At 42.9% G+C, this 27,529-nt stretch overlaps 1 protein-coding gene across 3 annotated transcripts in view; it reads left to right on the top strand.

Moving 5' to 3' along the window:
* Window positions 1–27,529, top strand: part of LOC146554847 (uncharacterized) — a 57,989-nt gene that overhangs the window by 7,516 nt on the left and 22,944 nt on the right. For 2 of the 3 annotated variants that reach the window (XR_014889344.1, XM_085253035.1), the window contains exon 2: window positions 20,931–21,018. Coding sequence is in view for 2 of the 3 variants with exons in the window: in XM_085253035.1 (XP_085109161.1) it covers window positions 20,931–21,018 (88 nt within the window). In the remaining variant the exon portion in view is untranslated. Of the gene's footprint in view, window positions 1–20,930; window positions 21,019–22,974; window positions 23,082–27,529 lie in introns of those variants that run through there. The other variant, XM_085253034.1, reaches the window with a different exon arrangement.

Below are 27,529 nucleotides of genomic sequence, written 5' to 3'. Positions count from 1 at the left end.
CTGACCTACATGTTGAGAATGGACATGGAACACTTGCCATTTATAGCCTCGTTTCCTGTGCCGGTCCCTGACGTAACAGCAGAGCACAAAGTTCCCTGAAAAAGTTCTGCTGCCCTTTCCGAGACGCGGAACAATAGAAAGGAGACCGCTTGTACAGGCTTTGTTTTCCATCATGCTGGGTATCACTTTGTCCAAAAGTAAAACACTTCCAGTTTGACTTCACACGCTGTGTTTGCTTGTGCAATGCACTTTCACACACACCAACTGAATCCACTGTGCCAGAGAAGCTGACACTCAGGAGAAGCTTGCTCACAGAGATGCACTCATTCTGTTGTTCAGTTTCACTGCACAGGCTTAACTATGCTGCACAGTATTATATATACATGTTTATTATAATGTGATTTTTATTTGACAAGACTGTCGGCGCCCTCGTGTCTGCAGGATGGAGTTAATGAACTGATGGGCCGACGTTCTCTTCAGGGTTTTCTGACAGCAATCAGAATAAAGATAAACCTTTATTAGTCCCACACGGGGGACATGTCTTTGGTCACAGCAGAGAGAACAAGTTAAGAGCAGTAAAATTTTAGAAAAACACAAAAGAATAAGATTAGATAAAATAGAAAAACATACTAGTTCATGCAGCCCGGACCATGACACTACCTCTACTGTGTTTGACTTTGGGAATGTTTTGTTTCTGGAACGCTGTGCTGGTTTGATGCCCGATGTAACGAGTCGGACACTCCTTTGTGCTCTCTTTGGTCGACACTTTGTTTCTATTGTTGAATCGTAAACACTGACATTGGTAAAATGGCCTGTATTTGTATAGCGCTTTACTAGTCCCTAAGGACCCCAAAGCACTTTACACACCCATTCACACACACATTCACACACTGGTGATGGCAGCTACATTGTACCCACAGCTGGGGCGCACTGACAGAGGCGAGGCTGCCGGACACTGGCGCCACCGGGCCCTCTGACCACCACCAGTAGGCAACGGGTGAAGCGTCTCGCCCAAGGACACAACGACCGAGACTGTCCGAGCCGGGGCTCGAACTGGCAACCTACCGATTACAAGACGAACTCCCAACTCCAGGATCGCACATTAACTGAGACAAGTGTGCCCTGCAGGTTGTTCTTGTTCTGGGTTCTTTTGCGACCTCCTGGATGAGTTGTCGATGTGGTCTTGAAGTCATTTTGGCAGACCAGACACTCCCGGGAAGTACACATTGTTCCAGATTTTCTCAGCGAATGTGATTTGTGATTGGTTAGGATCCCAAAGCCTTGGAGATGGCTCTGTAACATGATAGATGTCAGTGCCTTTGTTTCTTCTCTGGCGCTTGTTCAGATCGTGGCGTGACCTGTTGCTTTTGCAGCTCTTTCAGCCTGCTCCTCCTGGTCAGACCAGTTCTATTTAAATCATTTCTTCATTTAAAAGAGTCGGGCAGTAATCAGGGCTGCCTCTGTGCTGAGTCATGGTGAGGTAGAATCACAGGGATGGATGTTACTACACATGCATGCAGAACCTTTTACAGGGAAAAGCAAACACGTGTCTTCGTTTGATAAACCCATCCATCATCTAGTCAGCCAATTTGGTTTTTGAGGCGACTTTTACTACATCACAACTTGTGTTTATTATTATTTAAAAATGATGAAAATCAATAAATAATGTAAAACGAGCACATAAACTATGATATCTGACTCTAAGGCTATGTTCACACTGCAGGCGAATCCGACTTTTTTGACCCTGTGCGACTCATATCCGATCATGGTGTGACAGTGTGAACGGCACAAATCCGACCTGGGTCACTTTCATATGTGGTCCTGAATCCAATACATATCTGATGTTTCAGAAAGCGACTGCTGTTTGATGGTCACGTCGCATTAAATCCGTCTTTTACGTCACTGACACGAGACAGACGCCAATTATCAGCGCCGGAGAAGACATGGTGAACGCTTCCTGGCCATCCCGTGTAGATGTCAGTGAAACTGCTGGGAAGACAATGTTGGAGAAACGTGAACATTTAATTTGTTCTGTATAATCTGCAGATTCTGACAGAAATCTGCAGCTATCCTTTGAAGCAGCGCTCCTCTGAAACAGCAACAAGGATCATTATTAGGCCAAATGTAAATAACAAAATAACTTTATAACTTAAAGCGAAATTGGGAAACGTAAAGTCGGAAACAAGTCTTTATATGAAGGCCATCAGTCACACAACACTGTTTGCTCTGGGTCTAAACAGACGTCTGTGTGTGACGTCTTCTTTTGCGCATGCGCCGCTTTGAGCGTTCACACTAGAGCGCGTTTGCTGTCGCATTTTATTTGTAGTGTGAACGAGCAGACAAAAAAATCGGATTTGATCAAAAAATCTGAATTGAGCATCAAGACCTGCAGAGTGAACGTAGCCTAAGAGAAAACATATTCCAATACGTTGAAGCACACAATCACAGGGACGCAAACAATGTAAAAATAAAGATTATGTTACGCAGCATCAGTCCCATATGCTGTTCTATGTTGAGATCATGCTTTCAGTGATGTTATCCTCAGGAGCGCGCTCCCATGTGGAACAATATTTAATTGTTCCACATGAATTCTGTGCAGGTGGTGAAACAAACGTGGCTGAAGCCTTTAATGCCTTTGATGTTTTACTTGAAATCATATTTGATAGAAGCACAGTGTCCTGTCATCACACAGCTCAGGGGAAGTACAGAGTTGGGCAGCGGTTCTCGTTTGGTTGATCAGATCAGCACAGCTGAGTCTTTTCTGGTGCAGAATAAGGTGCTCCACTTGTGTTTGTTTCTATGTGTGAGAAGGCAGCGAGAGGCTCGTTATCGCCGTCACGGCCCTCTGGCCGAGTCATGAGGCCTGTGCACGCGCGGCCGACTTTATGTTATTTTTGAAATCTCACAGTGTCATTTCATTAACTTGACACTCCTCTTAGCCTTCCTCTCCCACTGTGTGCGCTTCTATCTGGTCTCCCTGCGCTTCCCCTCCACCCCTGTTCCCACGGCAACACGTGGCTATCGGTTACATAACCACGACACACGTATTTGTGTGCATGTGCATGTGTCCCTGCGGTCGCCCCTGGCCTTGGGAAACCAAACATGCAGCTTTCAGGCTTTTGGGTTCTTGCAAGCGCATTATTGATAGTGTTAACACTGATCGCGCCACAGGCTTAAATAGAGCCTTGTGTTTGTTTGTGCGGTTGTGTGCTCTCATTTTACACCGCTGCAGTGTATTTCATTTCCACTAGATGGGAACAATGTGCAAGTAACAAACACCAAATGTGTCTGCTAGTGCCAGCTTAAGTTGTTGATGAGCAAGCGCTGATCAGTAAGATGAAGGTGCTGATGGTGCATCGCCGATGAATGCGTCGCTCGTCTGTGTGCAACCCGCACTGGCTGCTTCATTCAATAAGTGTCCTTGCTCGTGTTTGTGGTATGAATGAGGATTAGTGTGTGATTGAATGTTGATGTGGATGTGTGTGGGCATCTGAAATTAATCACACACACACAGAGCCAGGCCCTCAGATCACCTCTAATGGCACTGGGCAGGCCTCAGTAGGGGAGGCCGAGCTGCTGTTCATTTCAATTAGAGCCATGTCGAGGAGTGAGCCCAAGCATCAGGCTTCCCCCTAATTGAGCTCATTTCATATTTATGAGGCAGAAATATGGGTCTGTGGGGGCGCTTTCACTTAAGATTGCTAAAACACGCGGTTCAAGTAGACGTCAGGTCTGCGTGTCGTGTTTGAGGAAACAAAAATGGTGGGAAAAGCTAAGAGATGGGATATTTTGCTTGTGTGTGTGAGGAGCTCCGGCAGTAAAGCCCTCAGTTCCTCATCTGAGTGTACAGTGTGGCATTGTGCAGCGCGGCAGTGAACGCTGTTATTAGAGACTTTATGGCCCACGCTGTGTCTGTTGTGTTGGCATCTTCTGCTTATGCTACCAAACTGACCTCGATAAATCCAGGAATACTGAGTGCTCATGGAGCTGACTCTTTCCTAAAGGGTCCCACACACACTGGTCGGTGGTGTAATCAGGGCCCAGCTCGTGATTGTTGGGCTTCGGGCCCATTAATCAGCCCCTCACTCTGTCTCCACCCCTGCTTAGCCAAGTTAAATTGGTTTTAACTGGATTTGTTGCACTTTTATGTGAACCTTATAAGCACATTGTTAACTAGATCTTGCATTAACAACAGAAAATTAATGAGAGGTTTCAGGATTAGTTAGTAGTGTAGCAGCCTCTCATCCCTATATTTTTTATACATAATCAGAATCAGAATACTTTATTGATCCCTAGGGGAAATTATTTTTCGTTACATTAAAAACAAACATTAACAGAGACAGACAATACACTAACTAAGAATAGCATTATTATTATTATTATTGGAAAAAAGCTGGTATAATTCCCATCTACTAAGCAATATTTTTTGAAGTCTCTGGAGGAGTTATCTACCAACTGGGAATAAAGCTTTGACTGGAGTCAGCAGAGTTCAGCTGTGTGACTCAGCTTTTTAGAAAAGGAAAAAAATATTTAGCATCTAATCAGCGTAATCACTGTAGTGTCTCTGCATTTATTCTGTTATGTTAACCATGTTTGTGTCTGTAACTACTGAAACTGCTGAAAGTGCCACAAACATGGGCAGTAGCGTATAAAAGAGACGGGAGCGTGTGGCTGTGAAATGTGAAGTCACAGCAGAAGTGTCTGAAATGTGCATTCTGTGCACTTGGCCAGCAGGGGGCAGCCCTGCAAAAACACCTGTGGTTGTGTAGACATTTATGGAAAAACAGCCTTCATCTCCACTCTGTAGTCAGTTCCCTGATCTTCCAGATTCCCAATGACCATATTGAGTCATCCGTTTTTTAATTCTTAGAGTCAGAAAGCAAGATTGTCCAGAATATGGTCAGGTCAGGTGGTCTCCCACCAATGCCGTCTTGTTCCAGTAGCCCACTCCTCATCAGGGTGTCCTGGTTCCTCAACACCTGATGTGGACCTTGTTAATCCGAGCTGCATGCAATGTGATTAAGCGCCTTTCTTCCTGGTGTGACAGGTGTCCCAGGCAACGTGTGAGCTATTTATTATTGTATCACTTCCTCATTGTTGTACGTTAGAGGTGGCAGTGACCTGTGAGCGGTAACAGCCTGCTACCACGAACATTTAACCTGCGTCATGGTGACACTGCGAAGGAGTGTAGAAACCTGGGGAAAGCAAAATCAACGCTTTAGCACTTGACAAGTCAGAAGGAAAGCACAAACATGTTAGTGTCTAACTGACCTTCAGCACTTCTGGCTGCGTCTGATTAGCCGTGATGCACAGGTTTTTCATGGTGACTCAGTCACAAGGAGAGGCACAAGCACCGTCTCTTATGGCATGTTTCCATAGTAACGGCATGAGGAGGTCAAGCGCTGGTGAAGCACACAGGAGCCATTTCCCAATAAACTGGCTTTTGTTGTGCTTCTGTTTACTGTATAAAAGCCTAAAGCATGAAAAACGGTGACTGTGAGGCATGTTTGAAGGTAGAACTCATGCAGGACGAGCGTCTACTCTCTGTTTCATGTTGCATACACTTTGTCCAAGTTTGAGTGTTGCCCGGTCCTTGACCCCTGTGCCTGCAGACCTTAAATGCATGCAAGTGATAGCAAAGTGTGGATAACATGACATGAACCAGCTGTGTGGATCAAACTTACATTTGGAAACAAAACAAAACAAGGAAGACGCAAAGTTTGCTTTTTGAATCTATAACAATATTTGTTAAATAAACAAAATATAAGTATCCAAAACAAGTTGACACATATATTGATCATAGTCTAAATATTGGAAATGGTTTAAATCACAGTCCAAATGAGCTGCTTTCCTTTGGTTACAGATTATTTTTCTGTGGGTGTCAGTTAATCAGCTGGTAGTACAGCATAATATAATGCAGTTGATAAGAAAACTAATAAAACAAAGAGTTGGCTGATGGATCATCTTTTTAAAAAACGTTATGTTGGTAGGATCTGCTAAGCCTCTGAATAGGGCTGGGTATCGTCACTGATTTCTAGAATCGATTCAGTTCGATTCGATTCGGTTCGATTTGAATCGGGGAAATTTTGCCTCAGACAGTCAGAAATATTATAATTCAGATCAGTACATTTACATATTTTTGTATCTATAAAAAGGAAGCTGACCCTCGCAAGTCTTTATCAAAGGTGTGAGCATCACAGCAGAGGCCTTTGTGTCAAAGTAGCTGAAGATAAAACACAGAAAAACATGAAGGTGACTTTCCTGGCCTGGGATTTTATAAAAATATTCTGCAGTACATCAAAAAAACGAAAGAAAACCATTAATTGACATATGAACATTACCTCTGAAGTTACAGACAGCTTTTTGCATTTTGCATAATTTTAAAAAGTTTAAATTTGTTCAGAAGCCTGTTGAACGGCAGAAATTAGGTTTTCTTTTCGGAAGTAAGTAAAAGGAAAAAAACAGCGGCCGATAGCCTGTAAACAACGGTAGTCTTGTGCGTAACAAGCAAGCGAATAATGCAGAAAACGGATTTTTAGACGGGAAACTGTTCTTGAAGTACAAAAGTCATGACGATGTTTATGTGAAGCGTAGTTTGGATCTTCTTTTGCTGCTGGAGTGGGAAAATTTTAGTGTTCATCCTCCAGGTTCACTGTTTATGTTATGCTAACATAGCTGTGTCGCTAGCGATCACGTAGCACATCATTATATACCAGCTAGCCCAACTTCAGTAACCCTACAAACGTCACTGCTGTTTAGTTTCCTGCCTTCATTTATGTTGGAAGTGATAGCAGAGCTGTACGTTTGAATTTTTCAGAAATCTCTCAGTCAGAACATGCTATATCATGTTTAGGTGGAAGCTAGCAAGCTAACATCCTGCTAACTTCTGCTAATTGGATGTTAAACTTAATTGTTACACCTGGTAAAGCAGCAACGCTGATCATTTTATTAAAGATGAAAGAATTTAGACACTTTGTAACTCTCAGTTTTGCCACAGTGATCGTTTGACTTTGGGACCTAAAGCAGAGTTTGGACCTGGAAACGGCTAATGACGTCAGACTTAAAGACCGGATAGTAATCAACAGGAAAATGCCTTTGTGTCATGATCTCCTAATGTATCCATAGACTCAGTCACTCATTATTTTTTTCAATAAAAAATTAATTATGCTAAATCTCGTTCATTCTGTAGTTCAAATGGAGGATTATCCATGGTGTGCTCATCGGCTAGCATGTTACTTCACAGTCAGACATTCCCATTTTTGGCACATCTGGTGTTTTTAAACTAAGATGATGGCAATGAAATCACTAATCCCAAGGCTTCAAAACGGACTTCAGAAACTAGTGGATTACATTCCAGAAGCTGTGTCCAACCATACACACTGTATATGGTCCTAACTGTTTTAGTTTGCAAATTAGACAAAGGACATTTGAGACACTTTAATTTGCTTCTAAACACTCAGTAAAATTAAACACATTTACGGTTTTAACCAGACTGTATTTCATTACCAGTTTTGCCATCATTTTGCCAGTAAATCTTGTTTCAATGTGTCGTCTATCATATTGTTACTGGGAAAAACACTAGAAAACACACGCACGCACGCACACGCACGCACGCACGCACACGCACGCACGCACGCACACACACGCACGCACGCACGCACACACACACGCACGCACACACACACACACACGCACGTACGCGCGCACGCACGCACACACACACACATACATGTAGTGTGTGACAGAAAGCTACTGGTACTTCCTGTATTTAGTATTAAAAATACCCGGTAAAGGTCAGAATCTGTGCTTAAGGCAGGGATTGTCCACTCAGTCATTTCTAAATGCCATTAGAATAATCGAGAACTTCTTCAGTTATTTACAGCACAGCTCAAAGCCTCAGACACACTATAATGAAAACGCAAAAAAGCAGACTTTTGAAAACGATGACACATTTTAGTCATGTGATGCAGTCATGTGACCAATTAAACTAAGGTAGCGGAGGGCATTATACAGCAGTTCTTTTGTTTGACAGCCCTGTTAAAGATTAATATCAGTCTGTACATGCTCCAGAGAGCTTTTCTTCAAATTCTTTAATTCTCACTCGCTTTTGCAACTTTATACTTTTGTGTTACTCGCAGCAACAACTCCACCTCATTGTGAGTCCATTTAAAAAACTCGGTGCTTTTCCTCAACATTTTGCCGCCACGTTTCAAAGACCTAGAAAGTAAATAACGGACGGAAATGAGGCAGGTCAAATTGTCTTGCGTTTCACGCATGCGCAGGACTGGAACGTAAGCGTTTATGGCTGTTTCAATGTGGACGCACAACTCTGTGAAAACGACTGAAAATGCTGGTGTGGACGCGAGGCGTTTTCAGATGAAAACGGCGTTTTCACATTTATCTGGGCCAGTGTGGACGTAGCCTTAGGAGCTTGGAAAGAAAAGCGTCTGGACTACTTTAAGTTGCTTGAAGATGTTTCATCCGAGAAGCTTCTTCAGTTCTAGGGTCAAATGGTGGAGAGTCCCAGATTTAAGTCCTGTGGGAGTGTCCCCCCAAGAGGGTCATGGACCACCTATTGATCCTCCGCCTAATGACACAAGCCAAGGTGTGAAAATGGGTGTGGGTCACAATCAGCCAGGGTTTCGGGTGAGCTCATCGTGAAACCTAGCCCCACCCTATCATGTGATTTCCTGAGGTCAGATGCAGATGGACAGCCGAGTCACATGGAGGTGGCTCTTTTATGTTGTGCCATGCGTTTATGAAGTGCAGGTGCTTCATAAATACACAAGGTGAATGTATTGGCAAGCTTCTTTCTTTTCCAGTTTTTCTATTGAATAGAAAAACTGGAATCTTATGATTTCATGATCTCATGATTTCCAGCAATAATCATTCCTGCTTTTCATACTGGATATCAGATGATTCCTTTCAAGTATGTTTTTCAGCAAATGATTGGAACAAAGTCGAAAATCTGCACAACAGAAATGTTTGTGACTACATAAAAGTCTTTACTCATCCACTCACTGCAACATTTGTCCAACACTTTGGATTTTCTCAAGCCTAAATTTGACGTGAAATATGCATGTAGACTAGAGTCACAACCTGAACCTGACGGCTGTTTGTTAGCATGCTCATCTGACACAAGCAAACACTCTGAGTTTAGAGCTCAATTGTTGACCATATATATACGCAGACATACATAATCAGTTGTCCTTCTTCAACATTTTTCCTCAGCCTCCAGAACTCAATAATGAAGCCAACACAGGAGGCAGTTCCTTTATTGGCCACTTGAGACTGGCTCCAAAACCATTAATCCCCATAGAGTCCCATATTAAAATCTCCAACTTATAACATTACAACTTTAAAATCTGGTCCAAACAACGACTTTGGCCACAGTGGACCACAGTAACTGTAAAGGAGATAATGTTTCTATTCAAAAGTCTGAACGATTTGTTCTTCAGTTTTGCTGAATTAAATTAAGTTTCTTTTTTTGGTGACGCAGGGAAGCAAATGCTGAGTCTTCAAGAATGAACCTGAAACCAGAAAGTGCTTAATGCATGGATTTCTGACTGGGAGATTCATTTCAGTTACACAAAACAGTTTTACTTTTGTTTTCAGTCTCCTGCTCATAACAGTACTTTCAGAACAAACAAAAGTGGCAGCTTTTCCAGGACCACGAGGACATTTTGTTCTGTAACAGTGTTCCCCCTATGAATTGTTAGTTGCTTTATTAGTCGACATGAGCACAGCTGACTCATCCAGAAAAAACATTTTCATTAAAGACTTCAGCGTTCATCTTTTATGTGTCTGTGTGGCTTCCAGCACCAGCCTCCTTGAAGGTCCACCATAGCTACAGTCCACCTTGATTTAAAACAAACAAACAGATAAAAACCCAGTAGATGCATTGATCGGTCAATTTGGGCAAGGCCCACTAAATAGATCTTTCTTGAATTCCACACAGGATTAACTAAACTAAAGGGAAGCACTGAAGGGAGTTCCTGCAAATGATCTCAGCATATTTATTGGTGTTTATTACAGAGAGCTTTGGAATTTAGTAAACTGAAACTTATATAAGAACACTTCAATTAAATTTGGACTTAAATGAAAGGGGAAGAAAAACCCCTACACTGATGGGACCTGGTGGTTTTTTATGAGTCAGGGACATTTTGCAGTATGGTGTGGCTTCACTTCACGTCCCCTCGGTTCCATTGGTCATTATTCTGTTATTTGCCGATGGTAGTGCTCTATTCCAGGATGGTAAGGACCTGTTCATAGGGCACAGTGATGAGGATGATCACCGTCACTTTGACCACAGTTTAACCATTAAACAGAGCTGACAACAGTGATCATCACAACACCAAACAATGTCTTTTTGAAGAGTGGTATTCCACACGTCCACCAGCATTCCAGATCCATGTAAATCAGTCCCAAGGAGCACCCGAGCTGCTCTGTTGGCACATTGTTGCTCAGCAGCTTCTACAGATAATTTATGCGGGTTTTTCCTTTAGTAATTCTACTTTTTTATCAGTTGTTTTAATCACATTCTGTTGGTCCATCTGCATGAGGACATGAGAGCTGTGGTTTTCTGTGGTTAGACGTGAAGCAGTGGTATAATTCTTGAATAAAAGTGTTTTTTGTCCAGTCTCCAGCAGAGTTAGCTGGATTCCTAACAGCTAACTAGCAAGTCAACACTTAGAACCAAGGTGTCTGTAATGGGAAGGTTGGTGGTTCGATCCCGCGCAGAATGCCAAATGTTCTTGGGCAAAATGTTAACCTATGATGCATCATTAGGATTTTGGATGCAAAGCATTTAATCATAGGAATACGTGCTTGTATTAACAGAGACAAGTTGTATACATAACTGGATAATCCAAATTGTCACTAGGTGTGAATGTGCGAATGAATGTGAGCACGAATGGTTGTCTGTCTCTGTGTGTTGGCCCTGTGACAGACTGGCGACCTGCCCAGGGTGTACCCCGCCTCTCGCCCTATGACAGCTGGGATAGGCTCCAGCGCCCCCCGCGACCCTGAAAAGGAGAAGCAGAAGTGAATGGATGGATGGATGGAAGTTGTATACAGCACTTTTAGGTACAGGGGTTATAAGAACCAGACGGTTTGCATTCGTGAGGTTCGGTCAGCCACTGTGCCTTCACTCTATTAAACATGGGGACATCTTTGCGTCTCTTACTCTGCTATGATATTTTGGACATACGTCATACGTTCATTTTATGGGTGCAGATATTAATTCAGTTCTTGTGGGTGAATTCTACAACCCGCACAGATAGATGCAAACAAGTCATCGTGCACGCGATAGTGTCCGCTTTGTGCACAGTGCTACAGCTGCAACATAAGCACATTTTATATTTTAGACATTGCACAAAATTAAGTTTACTTAATTGACTAAGAAACAATGTTTCCTTTTTCTTAGGACTAATGTGAGCTCCTTGTTATGATGATTTTTTTCAGAACTTGCCTTGGAAGCCTCGGAGTTAAAGAATTTCCTCCGTGTTAAAGAAACCCAGTAAAAGCTGTTTCCGCAGCTATGGAACAAACAGTCACCGCTGATAATTAGTAGCTGCTGATGTCTGTGTCCACGAGTGTCAGTGATCATGGACACAAGTATTATAAAAATGATTCCACATATATCGTTCATACTCGTTATTTACTAGTGTTGTGTAATATATTCTTGAAGTCGTACACATTTATAAAACATGAAGTGTTACGAGCTTTTTTCCAGGCTTTTTTATATACGCGCCGCTTCCCTCGGGAAATATTATTATGAAACATTACATATATTTGCACTGCTTTGCAGATGATGCCCAGCTTTATCTGTGCATGAAGCTGGATGGTGCAAATAAACTAGTTAAACTTCAGACATGAAGACACAGAGGCCTCTATAAGGGACCTCTAACTTCCTACTTCTGAATTCAGATCAAACTGAGGTTGTTGTACTAAAGAATCATGGCGTCTGTCCAAACACTGACTTTAGATTTCATTACGTTGCTCTTTAGTGACCCTGCAAGTAACTGTTCTGACCAGGAGCATTCAGCATACACTAAACAAATGTGCAGCCTTCATTCATCTGAATGAAAATTAGCCTCATCCTGTCAAAAAACTAGAGCATACATTTATTACTTCTAAGCTTATTATAATTTAATATTATAAGGTTGCTCTGAAAGGTCCATGAAACTCCTTCAGTTGATCCAAAACGCTGCAGGAAGAGTCCTGACTGGAAAGAGAGAGCACATTTCTCTCACATTAGCTTCTCTGCATTTAAAATCCTTCCCTGCACATCTGAATCTCTAAACATCCTGCTGTGTCTTAAAGACCGCATATTACCCTAACAGAGCATTTCTTAAGACTGCAGACCTCCTTATGGTTCCTAGCAGAATGGAAGGCAAAGTTTGGTGGGGTGACTCCGACTTTCCCAGTTCCACTTGAAAATTCCAACTAGGAACTCAGAAATATCGACTTCAACCGAAATGCTCTATTAATCAAGACTGTAATCAAATGATGGAGCTACGCCAGCAGATGACAGAGGGACCAGCTGCGGCAAAATCTGAAAACATGACCAGGATCAAAAAAGAGAGCGCTTATAAAGCAAAGCACGGAGACTGCCTGGCAAACGGGAACATCCTGTACTAGGAAACTGACACTAAACCAAAATCCTGCTTTCTGTCTGTTGGTGGTGTCTTTGTATTTTGGTAAATGTAATTTAGTTTTCATTATTGCTCAAGTGTTGTATGTGACCGCACATGTGATCACATCCATCAGGCTAGACATATTAAGTTGGTGAACTATTGTGACGTGCCCAGTGGAGAGTAATCTATCATTGCCTCTGCAGGTGTAGTCGAGTCGGCACATCTCATTAATGAAATTATGAAATGAAGACATTTCTAAAGTTTACGGGGCGCACACATGTAAACACACCATGTAAACGCATAGAAGAAAGCAGCTCTGTTATATGCTCTGAAAGGGTTTTCTCACATTGCAGTCAATTTGATACTTGACCTCAGAAAATCTGTAACGGTTGACTGGGTTTGCCTCAAGGAGCCGTTAATTACCGGTTAAACCACACCAGAAACTCTGCTGGCTGAAAGACAGAAATAGCTGAGCTCCTGGTACGGCAGAAGTAACAGACCATCACCAGCTCTGCTTTCTGAAACTGAAACTTCTGATATCGGTCACAATGTGCAATCGAATGACAAACAGGCGATCGTCGAGTTTCTGTTTAAGTGTCTTGAGTGCTAAAGTAACCCATATGGAAAAGAAAAAACTTCTATGATTTACTCATGAAAGTGGCCAATTTCTCATTACTTTCATATATTATTTTAGTAAGTATACAAAACATACAAGTTTCATTATATAATTTTTCAAGGGATCTTATATCTGTTTTCACTCTTGTATGCTTTTCATACAAGTTTCACACAAGACAGATACAAACTTTATAAGATTTATATCTTTTCCATGTAGGAACACAGACACTGAACAATATCCTGATTTCTAAACCCTTTATTATAATTTCCACACCTGTGAGGTGTGAAGGCCTCAGTTTCCCCACCGTGGGCTGGTCCGTTCATCCTGGCTGTTGTGGTGGAAGTTGGTTCAACATCTATATAAGCTATGAATATCTGAGCTTCAATACTGATATATCATGAATTCATATGGATTTCTGGCATTTTTTAAAGTGTTTATTATTCAGCATTATTTATAATATCACCGTGTTTAACAGGCTGGTAGAGCAGGTGAGGACGCCCAGCTTTAGTTCACATATTTGCCATCCCTGAAATTCCAAATCTGAATTTCATGGCACAGCATTATATTCAGGTTTATTAAAAAACATAAGTATAGACCATAACGAATGAAACTGCTGAATGATGGAGAATGAGGGTCAAACAGGTTGATCACTGGCTTATAAAGACACGGTGCACCATTGTTCTCGTGTTCTCCTTTTTCCTTCCAGTTACTCTCCAGTTCCTAATGCATTTTATTTCATGCACTTACACCCGCATGTTTATACCAAGTACCCTGAACACTGCACCCTGAATGAACACTGATGACCTGACAGCACTGTAGCAATCAATAAAAACTATTCAAAGTTTCAGACAAAGAGATGAGAACTAAGTGGGGAGAAGAGGAACATCTGTAAGACGGGAACAAAATCCGAGAGACGTCCAGTTGGAAATGTGTATCAGTATCAAAGACCTGACAAATCTCGGGCCCTTTCCTGTAAGCTCTTTTTTGTTGTAGGCCTACTTTGTGTTTGGGGAACAATCAGAAATACTCATAATGGGATCGAGATATGACCTCGCTGCTGACACGGACAGTTAGATGGTTTTGATGCGGCTTTTAGCTGGTGATGTCGTTCAGTTAAGATGCCGAGCACACGCTGCTCAAGAGCCGTTGATGCAGAGTGCAAGTCATTACGTTTTTGCTGATTCATAAACGTGTAATCGGGAGAAGAATGCATGAAGAGGAAAGTCAGCTCATCATTTTGTTTTGTTTTTTTCACCACTTTTTAAAAAGAATTGAAATTGCATTTAAGACCTTTAAAGGGAATTCTTACTCGTTTAGTGCTTTTATTTTGGAAATCCAGCATTTTCACGTGTGAGTTGCATCACTACATACACTTCAAAGGATTCCAGAGGCTCTGCATATTTCACAATTTAAAAAGAAACTGTCAGGCATTGCACTGATTTTTGTGGAAATGTCCTGAAAGTCATCTTGCAGTGGTTTGAAACTTGCGTGAGATGCCAAAGACAAGTTGTTCAATGTGATAGGATCAAAATATCTTCAGAAAATATGTGGCAGGAAGTGTGCTTCTGTGAAGATGCAAGTAATCCGAACACAGCTGCAGATCTCTGCGGTCAAGTCCGTTATGGGCCACGTCAGCTCGGCGAGTCTTGTAGACGAACCGGCTCATCGGCACATGGCGTGCCAGCGCTCGATAAACTAGCTCAAGGATTCGGCGTTTTCTAATGTTTCCAAACAGAAAGGAGAAATCCAAATTGTCCAAATTTGTGAACGCATAAAATGTGTAAATCTAGCTTCGGTTTAAATGACACACAGTATGTGCCAGTGAATTGGTGACTTTAGCCGATCAGTTACTTTGCGGCTCAGTTAACTCAGTCTGTGACCCAGATCCTGTTACTGACTCTGTCACTTTGTTACTCTGCTACTCAGATATGCAGCGACATCTTTGCCTTGTGACTGAGCACATTAAGCTATTGGAACTTGATTTTTAGGGTGTGAACCATGAAATGTGATGCCTGTTGTTGACGTCCTGGATCTGTCGTGTTTTGCCCGTCTCTCTCTGCCCTTGCTGTCTATCATCTCTCAAACTGCTGGAGCTCTTCATTATTATAACCTCTTCATTCAGTTTTATTCTTTGCTTTGGAGCTTGACCACTTGGCCTGAATGCAGTGACAGGTATTTTCATGCTTTCACCCCTGAGCTGCTGTGTAACCTGCTGTTTTGATGCTAATAAAACCAGATTGCACCACCCATCTGCAGGAACAAGACGTTGGGTAATATTACTGACAGCGCACCAAGAGTGCACCCTGCCTGCTGCTCATTGGTTCTCCTGGGTTAGATCTGTGGCTGCGGCTGCTGATATTCTTCGTAGTGTGTCTTCAGGATGCTCTCAGCACTTGTTCTAAGAAACTTTGACTGTGTGTGGGACTTTCCAGCTCAGGTTCAGGTTATGCAGATGAGGCTGATCGATGGCTCAGTTTCACGTTGTCATTTTCTTTTTTTCAAAAACATCTTTTTGCTTTTGACGTCAGTCTGCCTGAGTGATGACGGTAATTATGTTTCTCCCCTATACACAAAATATGTGCATTTATGTTTGTGTTCAAAGCCAGAGACCATAACCTCTCAGCCTTATCTGCCTTGTTGCTATGATTCATCTAGTAACCCAGGTGAACACTTCAAAGGAACACTGTGCACACACAGATATAGATATAGATACATATACGTAAGCATGGTCGGTTACTTAGAACTCTCTGCGTGTGTGTTTGTGGTTGTTGAGTGGGCTGCTACCTCTGACTCATGCTCCTCTTTTCATTGATGATCATGCCAGGCAGCGCGAGTGCTCCTGTGATGTCAAAATCAACCAGGAGAGGAGAGTAAAAATGAGAAGATCCAAATTCCAGCTGTGAGTATTCCTGGATCGAGGTTGTTTTGTCTGCCTGCCGGCTCTTATTTAAAGATCAAAGTATCGTGTTCGCTGCTGGACTGTTTTTCTGTCCCACCGAGGCAGCGTGGCAGCAGGGTCTGGGGTCAAAGTGCACACGTGTTTGTAGGATGCATCCTCTGAGAACAGCAGAGTTTTACATCATGTATCTGTGCATGATCTCAGGTCGTGCTCATTGCCTTTGACTTCTAAGCACTGCTCAGCGACTCGATTTGCCTCACACAAATTTGTTCCACTTTGTTTGAGAGGAGCTCATGTGGTTGTTGTACTTTTCAATAAGCTGCAGCAGAGAAGAAGTCATTTGCAGTGGTTTTTTTAGTAGATAGTGGTTACAGAGGTTCTGCTTAGTGGATTTTATTTCCGATACGTAACAAATAAAACATACAGTCATCGCCATGAGCTCTCATGTTCTTGTATATTGTGCGTGCATAACTTTGGTCCATTGTCCCCAAAAGAGATCTTTTGAACTTGCAATATATATATTTTTTAATACCAACAGAGGTCAAATGTATCGCAGTCTCGAGGGTCAGTCAATAAACTGCAGCTTGTCCCCTTGTTATGAAGCTTCTGAAACAAAACTTCCACCGGTATTCACTGTTCCTGCGTTAAATCTATCGCTACTGGTCACTGAATTTGAAGAATGTTTTTATTTCACTTTGATCTGAAGCTCATTTTCATACCCAAAGGTGTCACTTCAGGAAGATGTCCATTTATTGGTGTAGGCGAAGCTGCGTTGTGGGCGGAAGCGAGTACGATCACTGAGGTCGCAGCAGCGAGAAAACCTGAATATAATGCTGTAAGTTTCCACATCGAGTGTTTTTACCAAGAACTCTGTCTATAAGATTTCCTCAGTATGTGAAAATATAATCAAGCCGTTTCTATTCGATTTCATTTTATATACACTTTTACTAGTTGGACCCCTTGTAGTTTCAGAAGTGCCTCAATTCGTTGTGTAGATGGATACATTTTGGTTCATAGGGAGTCACATGGTTACTGCGTGACAACGTGAATCTCCCGTTCCAGCAGACCCCAAAGACGCTCTGCTGGGTTGGGATCTGGCGACTGTGGAGGCCATTTGAGTACAGTGAACTCATTCACGTCCAAGAAACCAGTTTGAGATGATTTGAGCTTTGTGACACGCTGTTCGGCCAAAGGCAGCTGTCGGCCATAGATTGAATGACACGGTCAGCAACGATAGCAGGTAGGCTGTCATGCTCACTTGGTATTAGTGGAAGAAAGTATCTCCCACACCATTACACCACCACTATCAGCCTGAACCGTTAATACAAGGCAGGATGGATCCATTCGTTTTTCAGGCCTTTCTTTATAAACCCCAGGGATGAAATCTAGCAGGGATGCATCAGTAGGTTCTGAACCGAGGAGGGGTCGTGGCAATGGTCATGACAATTTGCACATAAATCCTCATGAAACTGGTCTAGATTTGCTCTTTTACTGTTTATTAAGTTTATGAAGTTATTTCTGAAACAGGGTTGAGTCTTACACGTATTCGTTTTCTGGATGAAATGAACTGTTCCATGTTTGAATAAATAAATATTGGAGTGTTGCCAGGTTGACTGTCACTCTTTAGTAATTACTAGTTACTACTAGTTACTTGAAATCACACATTTAAATAGTTGAGCAGCGCAGTCCTAATTGCACTTTGTGCAACGAAACCCAAATATGTCTCAGGCTCACTTGATACACATCTGTCTCGTTTCCGTTCCACCCTGAAATGAAAATGAGAAGTCTCTCTCTCTTTTTTCCTCTCGACGTGCTTTCAGCAGGTTAGTCCTTACAGTGGGAGGAAGGCACACAAACTCTGAGATAACCAAGAGAGAACTATTGTAATGAGTGTCAGCGTTGGTCTGTTTGGCTATGACTCAAACTGCCGGTGCGCCGATGGTTTTAACGACCGTTCGACAGCCTGCTGTGGGGTTTTCACCTGAGAGTAGTAACGAGTGATGATGTGGAACTACGCACACACTCGCAGTTTCATTCATCAAATATTTCAGTAACACATGCAGTGTTGGCAGCGCTCACCTCAGCCAGTACTTTCATGTCTTCATGAAAATAGACGATGTAGAGAATTAGTCAGAAAGCACAACTGACCACAGTATCGAAGCGTACTTATTTAGTCAAGAAAAATACCCCAGTGGGGGACTTTTACCTGACTGCATTTAATGGGAAACACTATTAAAGAGCTCTGCTCAAACAATCTTAATCATCATCCAATCGTTTAAATATTTGCTATAGTTTGGGAGTTTTTGACGACCTCACTCTGCAGATTAGCGAAACGAGCTTTGGAGCTGCAGTGCAAATGCGGGCACTAGTTTGGGTGAGGATATGCCTTAGGTGGAGCAAGTAACCGCAGTGACTGATTGTGAGATGCTGATGGACTTGTCTGTCACGGCAAGCTGTCCTCAACAGTCAAATACTTGAAGCTTTCTTTGGATGAAAGTTTAATTTCTTTTGCTTCACATGCCGGCAATGTCACGCTGCAGCAAGGTAGGTGGATTATGTCTGACTAGAAATCTGAAAGAGGATTCATCAGAATTACTGGAACCAATATTTAATTCCTCATTTTTCTCTCGATGTTTCTGCTCTGATGTTTGATAGCAGCGTCTTTCAGTTTGGGCGAGGAGGATGTGTTGTGTTCACTGTACTCACTTTTACATTTATCCAGATGAATTAGCAGGACTGAATCGAATGTGTCGTCTTTGACTTGATCTGAAACGATTCTTATATATTTAAACATTAAAATAACCTTCATAGCAAACCTCAGACATGAATTCAACTTGTGAACCTGTAACTGCTTGTGAAAGTCGTGGACTTTCAGAATTGAAATGAGGTGTTTTCCCTTCATTTTAGTGCAGCTGTTGGAGTTTTAACAGTGAAATATGAGAAATGTGATGCAGGTTTATGTTATACAGCACTGTTCACTTTTAATACAGGGAACAACAGATGGGTGTCCGAGGTGGGGCTTGTGAAGTCTGCTCTGTGTGAAGGGTTGCTGTGTGCTGAGATAAATAGCCACATAAGTGAAAAGGCAGGCACAGTGAGAAGATTGAGAGAAAAGCCCTGCATGTCAGTGTGTGTGTGTGTGTGTGTGTGTGTGTGTGTGTGTGTGTGTGTGTGTGCTGAGTGCAGTCAAAGTTTCACGCTGATGCCAAAAAGCACATTCCTGGCAGCTTCCAGAGCATCTGTCAGATGCACCTCAAGAACATGATGCAGCAGAACGCCCTGAGATTAAACCACACACACACACACACACACACACACACACACACACACACACACACACACACACACACCTAACCACAGCTCCAAGAGGGCTGGGAGGAAAAGGAGGATTGTCATAGCATTGCCTTATTTAGCACTGGTGGTGATTGACGTCTCCCTCCAGCCAGTGATATGCTGACTATGCCCTCCTGGCTGTGCTCATGTTAACACTGCATTACATTAATGCTCAAAAGTCACTGAAGCTGCGGCACGTCCCTGAGCCAGCGGGCTGCTCTACATTTCACTCTCGTGCATGGCTGATATTCCTCTCTGTCAAACCCTGGGGATAAATGTCTGTGAGTCCAAGGGCAACGAGAACAATGCTACCTCTGTGCTGCTCTGCAACCAGGGCCGTGTGCCTTCTCCCTCAGTCCATCACACTCTGCAGGTTTGTCCCCTTGGTGTGGGAAACCAGCAGTCAGCAGCTCAAGTGTCAGCTGTTGGTCACAGGATTTCATCTTTCATTTGAAATTAAAAATTCAGTTGTGCAGAAAGTGAAACATTGTAATGACGTTACAGTCTTACAGCCTTGCACGCTCCATCGACCTCTGGATAAACTAAGGCTTCAGTCACATGGGCCTAGAGACGAGTTGGTGACCCCTGGCAATCTCCAGTCGCTAAGGAAAAATGTGTATTCCCCAAGTGGGTGATGACTTGTTGCTGCCCCTGCGTGAAACTGCCTGCAAAGAGGGCTTTGTTTGCACCAAAAACATCATTGCAGTAGCTTCAGTTGCTATCAGATTGCCATGGTTGCCGGTTTACAACACTTGCTAGCTAACCATTGAACGGTTAGCTAACCTAATGAATATTTCTTAAACTTTGTTTTGTATTTGTAGTTTTATACATCATGCTAACACGTGTTAAAGATTACAACATTTTTGCAAAGCTGGGCTCGAGTGATTTCATCGATTCTGGACTCTGTGTAGCAGCCGCCATCGTGTTTCCTGGAGCCAGACTTACTGCTGACTTAAGCTTCACACGTGTTCTCAGTGGAAGTCGCTCTTTGCTCTTCACCTGCTAGCTTAAGCTAAATCTTTATTAAGCCTGTCCAAAGGTCCCACACGTTACACTCCGATGAGTCATGCTTCATCTCATCACATTTCCATCTTCCACGTCCCCATCCTAAACAATTTGCATCATGTGCTTTAATGCATATACGACCAAGCAGCAGGGAGGAGGTTAAAGGTCCGAGCTGGTGATTCTGTCGAGATGCAGAGGAGAGCTGTGTCGTGAAAATCCCATCTGAAGAGAGAAGCCGATATATGATTCTCTTAATCTGATTGCATTATGTGTAATTCATGGCTTCAGTTCTTGCCCTGTCTGTGTTTATTTATGTTGAATGGCGTTTATGTAACGTCTGCATCGTTTTCAGCGAGGCTGACTGACTGCTGATCACTACAAAGATGCTGTTTCACAGCGACTTCTTATGTAACCGTGTGGTCTCTCTCTCTTTCTGCAGGCTCTGCTGGAGGCAAATGCATGCTGCAGATGCCTTTTGGGCTTCAAATCAGCAAACGGCACTGGAATGACGCACCCCTGGCTAAAAGGTCCGTGTGTGTTTGAGCGTCTTTGTACGATACACTTCTTGTAATCATGTCTCCAGTTCATTAAACACCAGGATGAAAATGCATTTCATGGTTCAACCTGACGTGTGTTAGGTCTTTGTGCTTCTCCTCTCTGATGTTTACCTGGCTGTGGAACGAAAAGAATGTGTGTGTGGGCGAACAGCGTGATCCCACCTGTTGTGAAACTGTGTGTATGTGTTCCCGTGGCCCTTACACAGCATGCCACTCCCTCACACTGTGAACTTTGCCTCCTTACCACACTGCGTGGCCTTTACAGCTTAGTTTTGGGTGTGTGTGTTTGCCATCATGCATCACGTGAGCTGGACAGGAAGATGAGAATGTTGAGAGATAAATTGAGGGAGATGAGTGACAGGAGGAAATGAGGAGCATCAAATCTATTGTGTTGAGGGCTTGGTTTAGTGGGTGTTTACTCTGATCGGAACAGATAAAGTGAAAGAAAGGAAGTACATCAAAGTGTTTGAAGCTTTAAAATTTATCTTGAGCTGTTGGTGAAGTGACATATATACTAGCTGGGTATGTAGGTCCTTTCTGCAATAAAACATAGGTGTGGGGTTTCTTGCAAACTGAAACAGAGCTCACACAGTTGGCACTATTCACACGTCCTCAGTGCCACACATTTATTTTCTCGCACAGTGAAAAGAACAAATTCATACGTGGTAACGTCGACACTGACAAGACAGAGCAGGCAGCGTGTTGCAAAAGCAGCAGCGAGTGATCCTCACCAGCCGGGAGAAAAGCACAAATATCTCATCTGTTGCACTGCAGTTTGTTCCCCTGCATGCTGGTCGCAGTATATCACAGCTGAGAGCTGTTTCAGATTTGTGGTTAAACATATAGAGGGTTTCAATCACGCCATCTGATCCCCGTGTCGACTTTGTTCCTGTGGCATCACCAGAGTGTTTGTCCAGAATCAACACTGGAGCTGATGTCATCTGTTAGCATTAGCCAGGAAGTTAGCTAATGCTCTTAAAACATCACAAGAAAGCCAACTGGAGTAACCTAAATTTGGCTAACATGAAACCCAGGATTATAATATATTAGTTATAGCTCATAGATTAATAAAGAAAACACCTGAAAGTCTCATTATTTGTTCCAGAAGAGACTTTTATATCAACAAAGGTTTCCTACAAATTCCAACGCTATGACATCACAACGTTACAGTGTTGATCGTGGACCAGCGTTATTATGGTGATTATTAGGAACAACACAAATATGCATATATATTAGATACACAGTTTTAAACATGCTCCAAATCATCTAGCAACTATTCTTGATGCATTCCACAGCTCACTCCATCTGAATAATCTGACAAGTGCAAGCTGGTGTTTCATGGCTTAATCCTAGAGAATATATTTGTATAATGAGAGACAGCATTTAGAACTGCTAGAAAATATATAGTCCATCTATTGTAATATACCCTTTCACCACAGGGTTGAGCCTTTCAGGTAGTTTCAGGTGTAAACGTTAAGGCGCTGACTCTGCTAACAGTGACAGTAAGGATGATAAACGCTATATGAGGCTGATGCTAATGCTAAATTAGCACATTGAACAGAAGCAACCTGGGCTGACAGTGATCAGCAGATATTAGCTGTAGCTGCTAACACTATTTGGGATTGTATTCATGAACAGTATGTGTTCAAAGTAGATGGTATGAAAGATGGACCCATCCATCAGGTCTGAGAAATTAATGAATAATTTACTGTTTTTATATAAAATGCTAATTTCAGCTGGTAGAAAAAAAGCCCCTAAAAACTGATTGTACTAAGATTTACTAATGTGTTGGACTCGCAGGAACTGTTTTGGTGTGGATAAAAGTACTGCCAGTATTTACAAGATTATGTAAGATTTTCAGTTCAATTCAGTTTTATTTATACAGCGCCAAATCACAACAACAGTGTGAAAAACTCCTTTTAACAGGAAGAAACCTCCGGCAGAACCAGGCTCAGGGAGGGGCGGGGCCATCTGCTGTGATTGGTTGGGGTGAGAGAAGGAAGACAGGATAAAGACATGCTGTGGAAGAGAGACAGAGATTAGTTGCATATGTATTTGTGCAAATGAGTTCCTTTCTCAAGGTGAAAATATAAGGAGGAGAATATTGAAATCATACATGCAAACTGTGTGACACCCCCACCCTAACCACTCCTACTGTAACTTTTCAAAATCACCTATAGACCTAACCACACCCATGGCTGCTGTTTGAACATTTACAGATCTGAACTGATCTGTGCTAATGAGCTCAACTCGTCGTCTTTGCGATGGCGTCCTTGTCTCAGCAGATTGCCAGTTGGTTTTGTTCTGATTATATATAAAAAAGCAAGCTGACTTTGTGCTGAGTGTCTTTTTGTAACTGTTTGTGCTTCAGACCTGTGAGGCCGGCCTGAGAGTGTGAGAAGTTGATGTGAATTTCAGTTTAACTGAGTTTCTGTGTATGCAGTGTTGTTTTTTTACAGCTAATCGCTGTATTATCACAAACGGATTTCACGTTAATGCCGACTGGATTGTATTTTACTGCTAACCGGCAGCAAACAGACGGATTCGGCCTTATCGGTATCTCATCAGCATCTCGATGCACCAACGTCGCTTTGAAGCTGGTTGCTGACAGTGAGAGGTCACAGACCCAGCCGGTGCACGTCTTTGAAATAGTTACTTCACAGGTAATGAAATCACACGTTCCATGGACATCGTTGCAATAATGCGATGGTGTGGTCTGATCCACTGTTTTCCATAGTGCCAGCGTGAAATTAACGTAAGCATCACCGTTCACCTGAATTTCTATTTGAGCGTGCCCGACACATCAGTCGGCTAACACCTCGGAGCGCTTTTCATTTCAGTGTAAGAGTCAGGAAAATCATGGAAGCGGAACTATGATGGAGTGACACAGAAGTGGGTAAAGGTTCAACGTGAGCGCACGGCTGGCTGGACAAACACACACGTATGTTCTGTGTACACACACAAAGGGTCAGCTGTGGTGTGTGGTGATGATTATATCGAGTCTGCGTCATGCAATTTACGACTTCCCACCATCGAAACTGAATTCCGATGGAATTCCGGATCTCCAAGTCACTTCCTTCTGTGTACTCGCACCTGCCGCACACACACGCAGCCCACGCTGTGTGAGGGTGAACCACAGGCATGCTTCTAATGCTTCGTGTACTGTTCTGTTATTTGAGGACGCAGCATTTGTCTGCAGTGTGGCTGGCTTAGAGCTCTCTCATACAAACACTCTAAAATCCCGAGTGCAGATAGATAAGATGGATGGGAGGCATAGGTGGGGGTTAGCCTGTTGAGTCACAGATAGTATGATGACACTTTGAGTAGTGTTGCACTATGAATGATAGCACACAGGCATGAGGCGCCGTAGAGCCAGAGAGGCTGAAGGGGAAAGGAGTGAGCGGAGCGTGGACGCAGTGTGAGTGTTGGCGCTGTGTATGACTTATTGTTCTGTCTGTACTTTCCAGGTTTACACAGCTTGTTTTCATGTAATTAGGCCACTGAAAACTCTAAATTCTGATTAACTTTCTTTCCCTGTGTGGATCAAGTACTTGGAGCTTTTGCTTGAGTAGGAGTAACATCATATCCTAAAAATATGTTCTAGTATTATCACCATCAAAAGACACCAAAATAATGGCTGATATGTAGAATGACCCCCTTTCACATTTGTGTATGTTTTATTATAGTTGTTGATAGATTCACATGTTCATCACTTAAGCTGTGACTGAGGTATTATTACACCTTGATTGTATGTGGACACACCCACTCCAGGGGGAGCTACTGAAAATAGGCCATGAGTACAGTGTGTTTGGCTTAGGCCGGATTGAGTCACGCAGTTGGGATCAGTTTCCTCCGACCCAGGACTCCCAGTTTGAAGTCTCGTCTTTCACACTGTAAACGTCTGATGTTTTCCTATCCCAGAATTCATAGCGCAGCCCAGCCAATTCCAGTTTCCAACAATGGCGGCAGCTACTTGTTTTAATGTTACTCTTATTATTCTTTCTGGGTCACAAAATAAACTTTTAACATATTTTCAGGCGAGAATGTAGCTGTGTAAACCTCAAATATCTCCTCGGTTTATCAAGACATCACATATTTGCAAAAGCGCTCCGACCTTTTCGGAGACGTCTGTTACCCACTAGCTCGATAGCAAGCCGGGAGCTCGAGGGTCTCTAGAGCCGGCGAGAACAGCGAACTCCTGGCATGTCGTTTTCTGACCCCCGTGGTCTTTGGCTACTTAGGTTAAACATGATTTATAAGTCACTTACACTTACTCATAACTTTAAAATGTTATTGTTTGGCTTTTTTTTAGTATTTTATTTGTTCCTGAGTAAATCGGTTTGGCTGAGATTAAAGTTAGTTTTCACGCAGCTGAATAAACGTCAAACAGAAAACTGATTATCAGAAGTGTGAGATGCTCCAGAACTTACTCCGGTGTCCTGTTATATTTTAGATAGCAAGGAGCAGACGGCTGAGTTTATTAAACTTCACCAAAACAATCTGCAAATGTCATTAAAAGTTTAATAAACTATCATCTTGTCTTTATTTTTAGTGAGCACCTTAAACACTTAAAGCTGTAAGCTAATGATAGTTATATAAGAGCAGATACTGCTGGTGCAAGAAGCGCTGCGCTTCACGTCCAATGATCTGATTAGTCGACTATCAAAATAATCGTTTGTGGCAGCCCTGATGTCCAGGCTGTTGTGACACCATCACATGGTGGATCACACTCGCTAACTCTTTATACAAAGATTGTGGTTCATTAACAGAAACACTCTGGAGGCAGACAGAGTATGGTACGGGCTGCATTAATGTACCGAGCCGCAGAAGGCTTCAGTGTTTTGTGCACCCACCATCCACCCAGCAGCTCCTTCTGCAGGTTCTTATGCTGATCTCCAGTCACGCATTTCATTCATGTTAAAGAGTTGCCTTCAAACATCATCCACTTGTCTTTCTTCTAAAGGAAAGCAGAGACATGGCTCAGATTTGAACTTTTGCCCTCACTCTCAGCCATATGGCCCGCTCATCCCGGTGAGCTAAACCAATGCTTTGTAATGTAACTGATAGAAACCAAATTTGGAGACGATGCTTGTTTTGTACATAAGTGGAGGATGAAACAGCTAAATGGCTGTTCTGGAAGTTTTTCCGTTTCAAACTGAGATCCGGTTTTCCTTGTGGAGGTCGTGTGCGTGTAGTCGGCGGTGCAGTGAAGAAGTTCTGCCTATTTTGCGCCGTTTCATTCCACCTCCTTACGTCTCGCAGCATTTTCTCTCCCCTCCTGGAGCCTGGAGTCTGTGAATGACTGGGTGTGGCACTGCTGTGTCTTTGCCCTGCAGTGCAACAACATCCCATTCAGGGGAACTTTATCCCCGCCTACAGGGGAAGGCGATTGGCAGCTTTACGTCTTCATCCTGTTCTTCCATTTTGTTTGTGCTCTCCGGTACGTGTGCATGTGTGGACACAGCCTCATTCCATCAGAAGGTGAATCTCTGCGGGAGTTAAAGCAGAGTTCAGCCTCATTAGTGAGAAACCCGCTCATCGCTCAGGCCACGCGTGTGCACGCGCTCTCTTCCCTCTGTTTCAGACACACACTCTTATTGAGGTCTGACCCAGCCGTGTGTGTTTGTAGTCATGGATCATGCTCTCTAATTGGAGACACAGCATATGTGCTCCTGCTCTCACCTTCTCCTTGTACCAGCCACCAGCTGTGTTTATGTTTACTGCTGTGGCCCAGATACTCCTGGAGACAGAAAGCTGTGGCTGGGACACACATTTGGAACTGGATGTCAGGCACGAGACCCAACTGAGTGAACATGTAACAAAAAGTGTTTCTGTGCTTCTGTTAGCTAAAGCTGGTCTTCCCTCATCATCAGTATTATCCACTCTGCCCCTAACACTGGAATTGTTCCTTCTGTCACTCCAGTTCTCAAAAAGCCTGCTGCAGATCCCAATCATTTTGAATATCAAACCTCCCCTTTATTTTGAAAATCCTTGAGAAAGTTGTTGCCTCCCAGCTTCACTCATACCTCAGTGAATCATCTCTACCAACAGTTTCCGCCCCGATCACAGTACAGAAACTGCTTTGTTAAGGATCACTAATAACCTCATCCTGCTTGATCTTAGCGTTTGATATTCATAACACCCTCCTGAGCAGATTAGCATCCACTGGCATTAGTCACACCCCCCTTGCCTGGTTCACCTCATATCTCTCAGACCGCACTCAGTTTATCCAACTTCAATCACACTCTTCAAGTCTCTATCCTGTTTCTGCTGGTGTGCCCCAGGGTTCAGTATCAGGGCCTCTTTTATTCGTTATCTACAGTGGGGCAAAAAAGTATTTAGTCAGCCACCGATTGTGCAAGTTCCCCCACCTAAAATGATGACAGAGGTCAGTAATTTGCACCAGAGGTACACTTCAACTGTGAGAGACAGAATGTGAAAAAAAAAAATCCATGAATCCACATGGTAGGATTTGTAAAGA

Source organism: Mchenga conophoros, linkage group LG17 (assembly GCF_057382185.1).
Source record: "Mchenga conophoros isolate Kocher_MC1m ecotype Shallow Benthic linkage group LG17, M_conophoros_male_GT1.1, whole genome shotgun sequence".
NCBI classification, from domain to species: Eukaryota; Metazoa; Chordata; class Actinopteri; order Cichliformes; family Cichlidae; genus Mchenga; species Mchenga conophoros.
The sequence above is the reverse complement of the archived record's forward strand: the minus strand, read 5'-3'. Positions and strand labels throughout refer to the sequence as shown.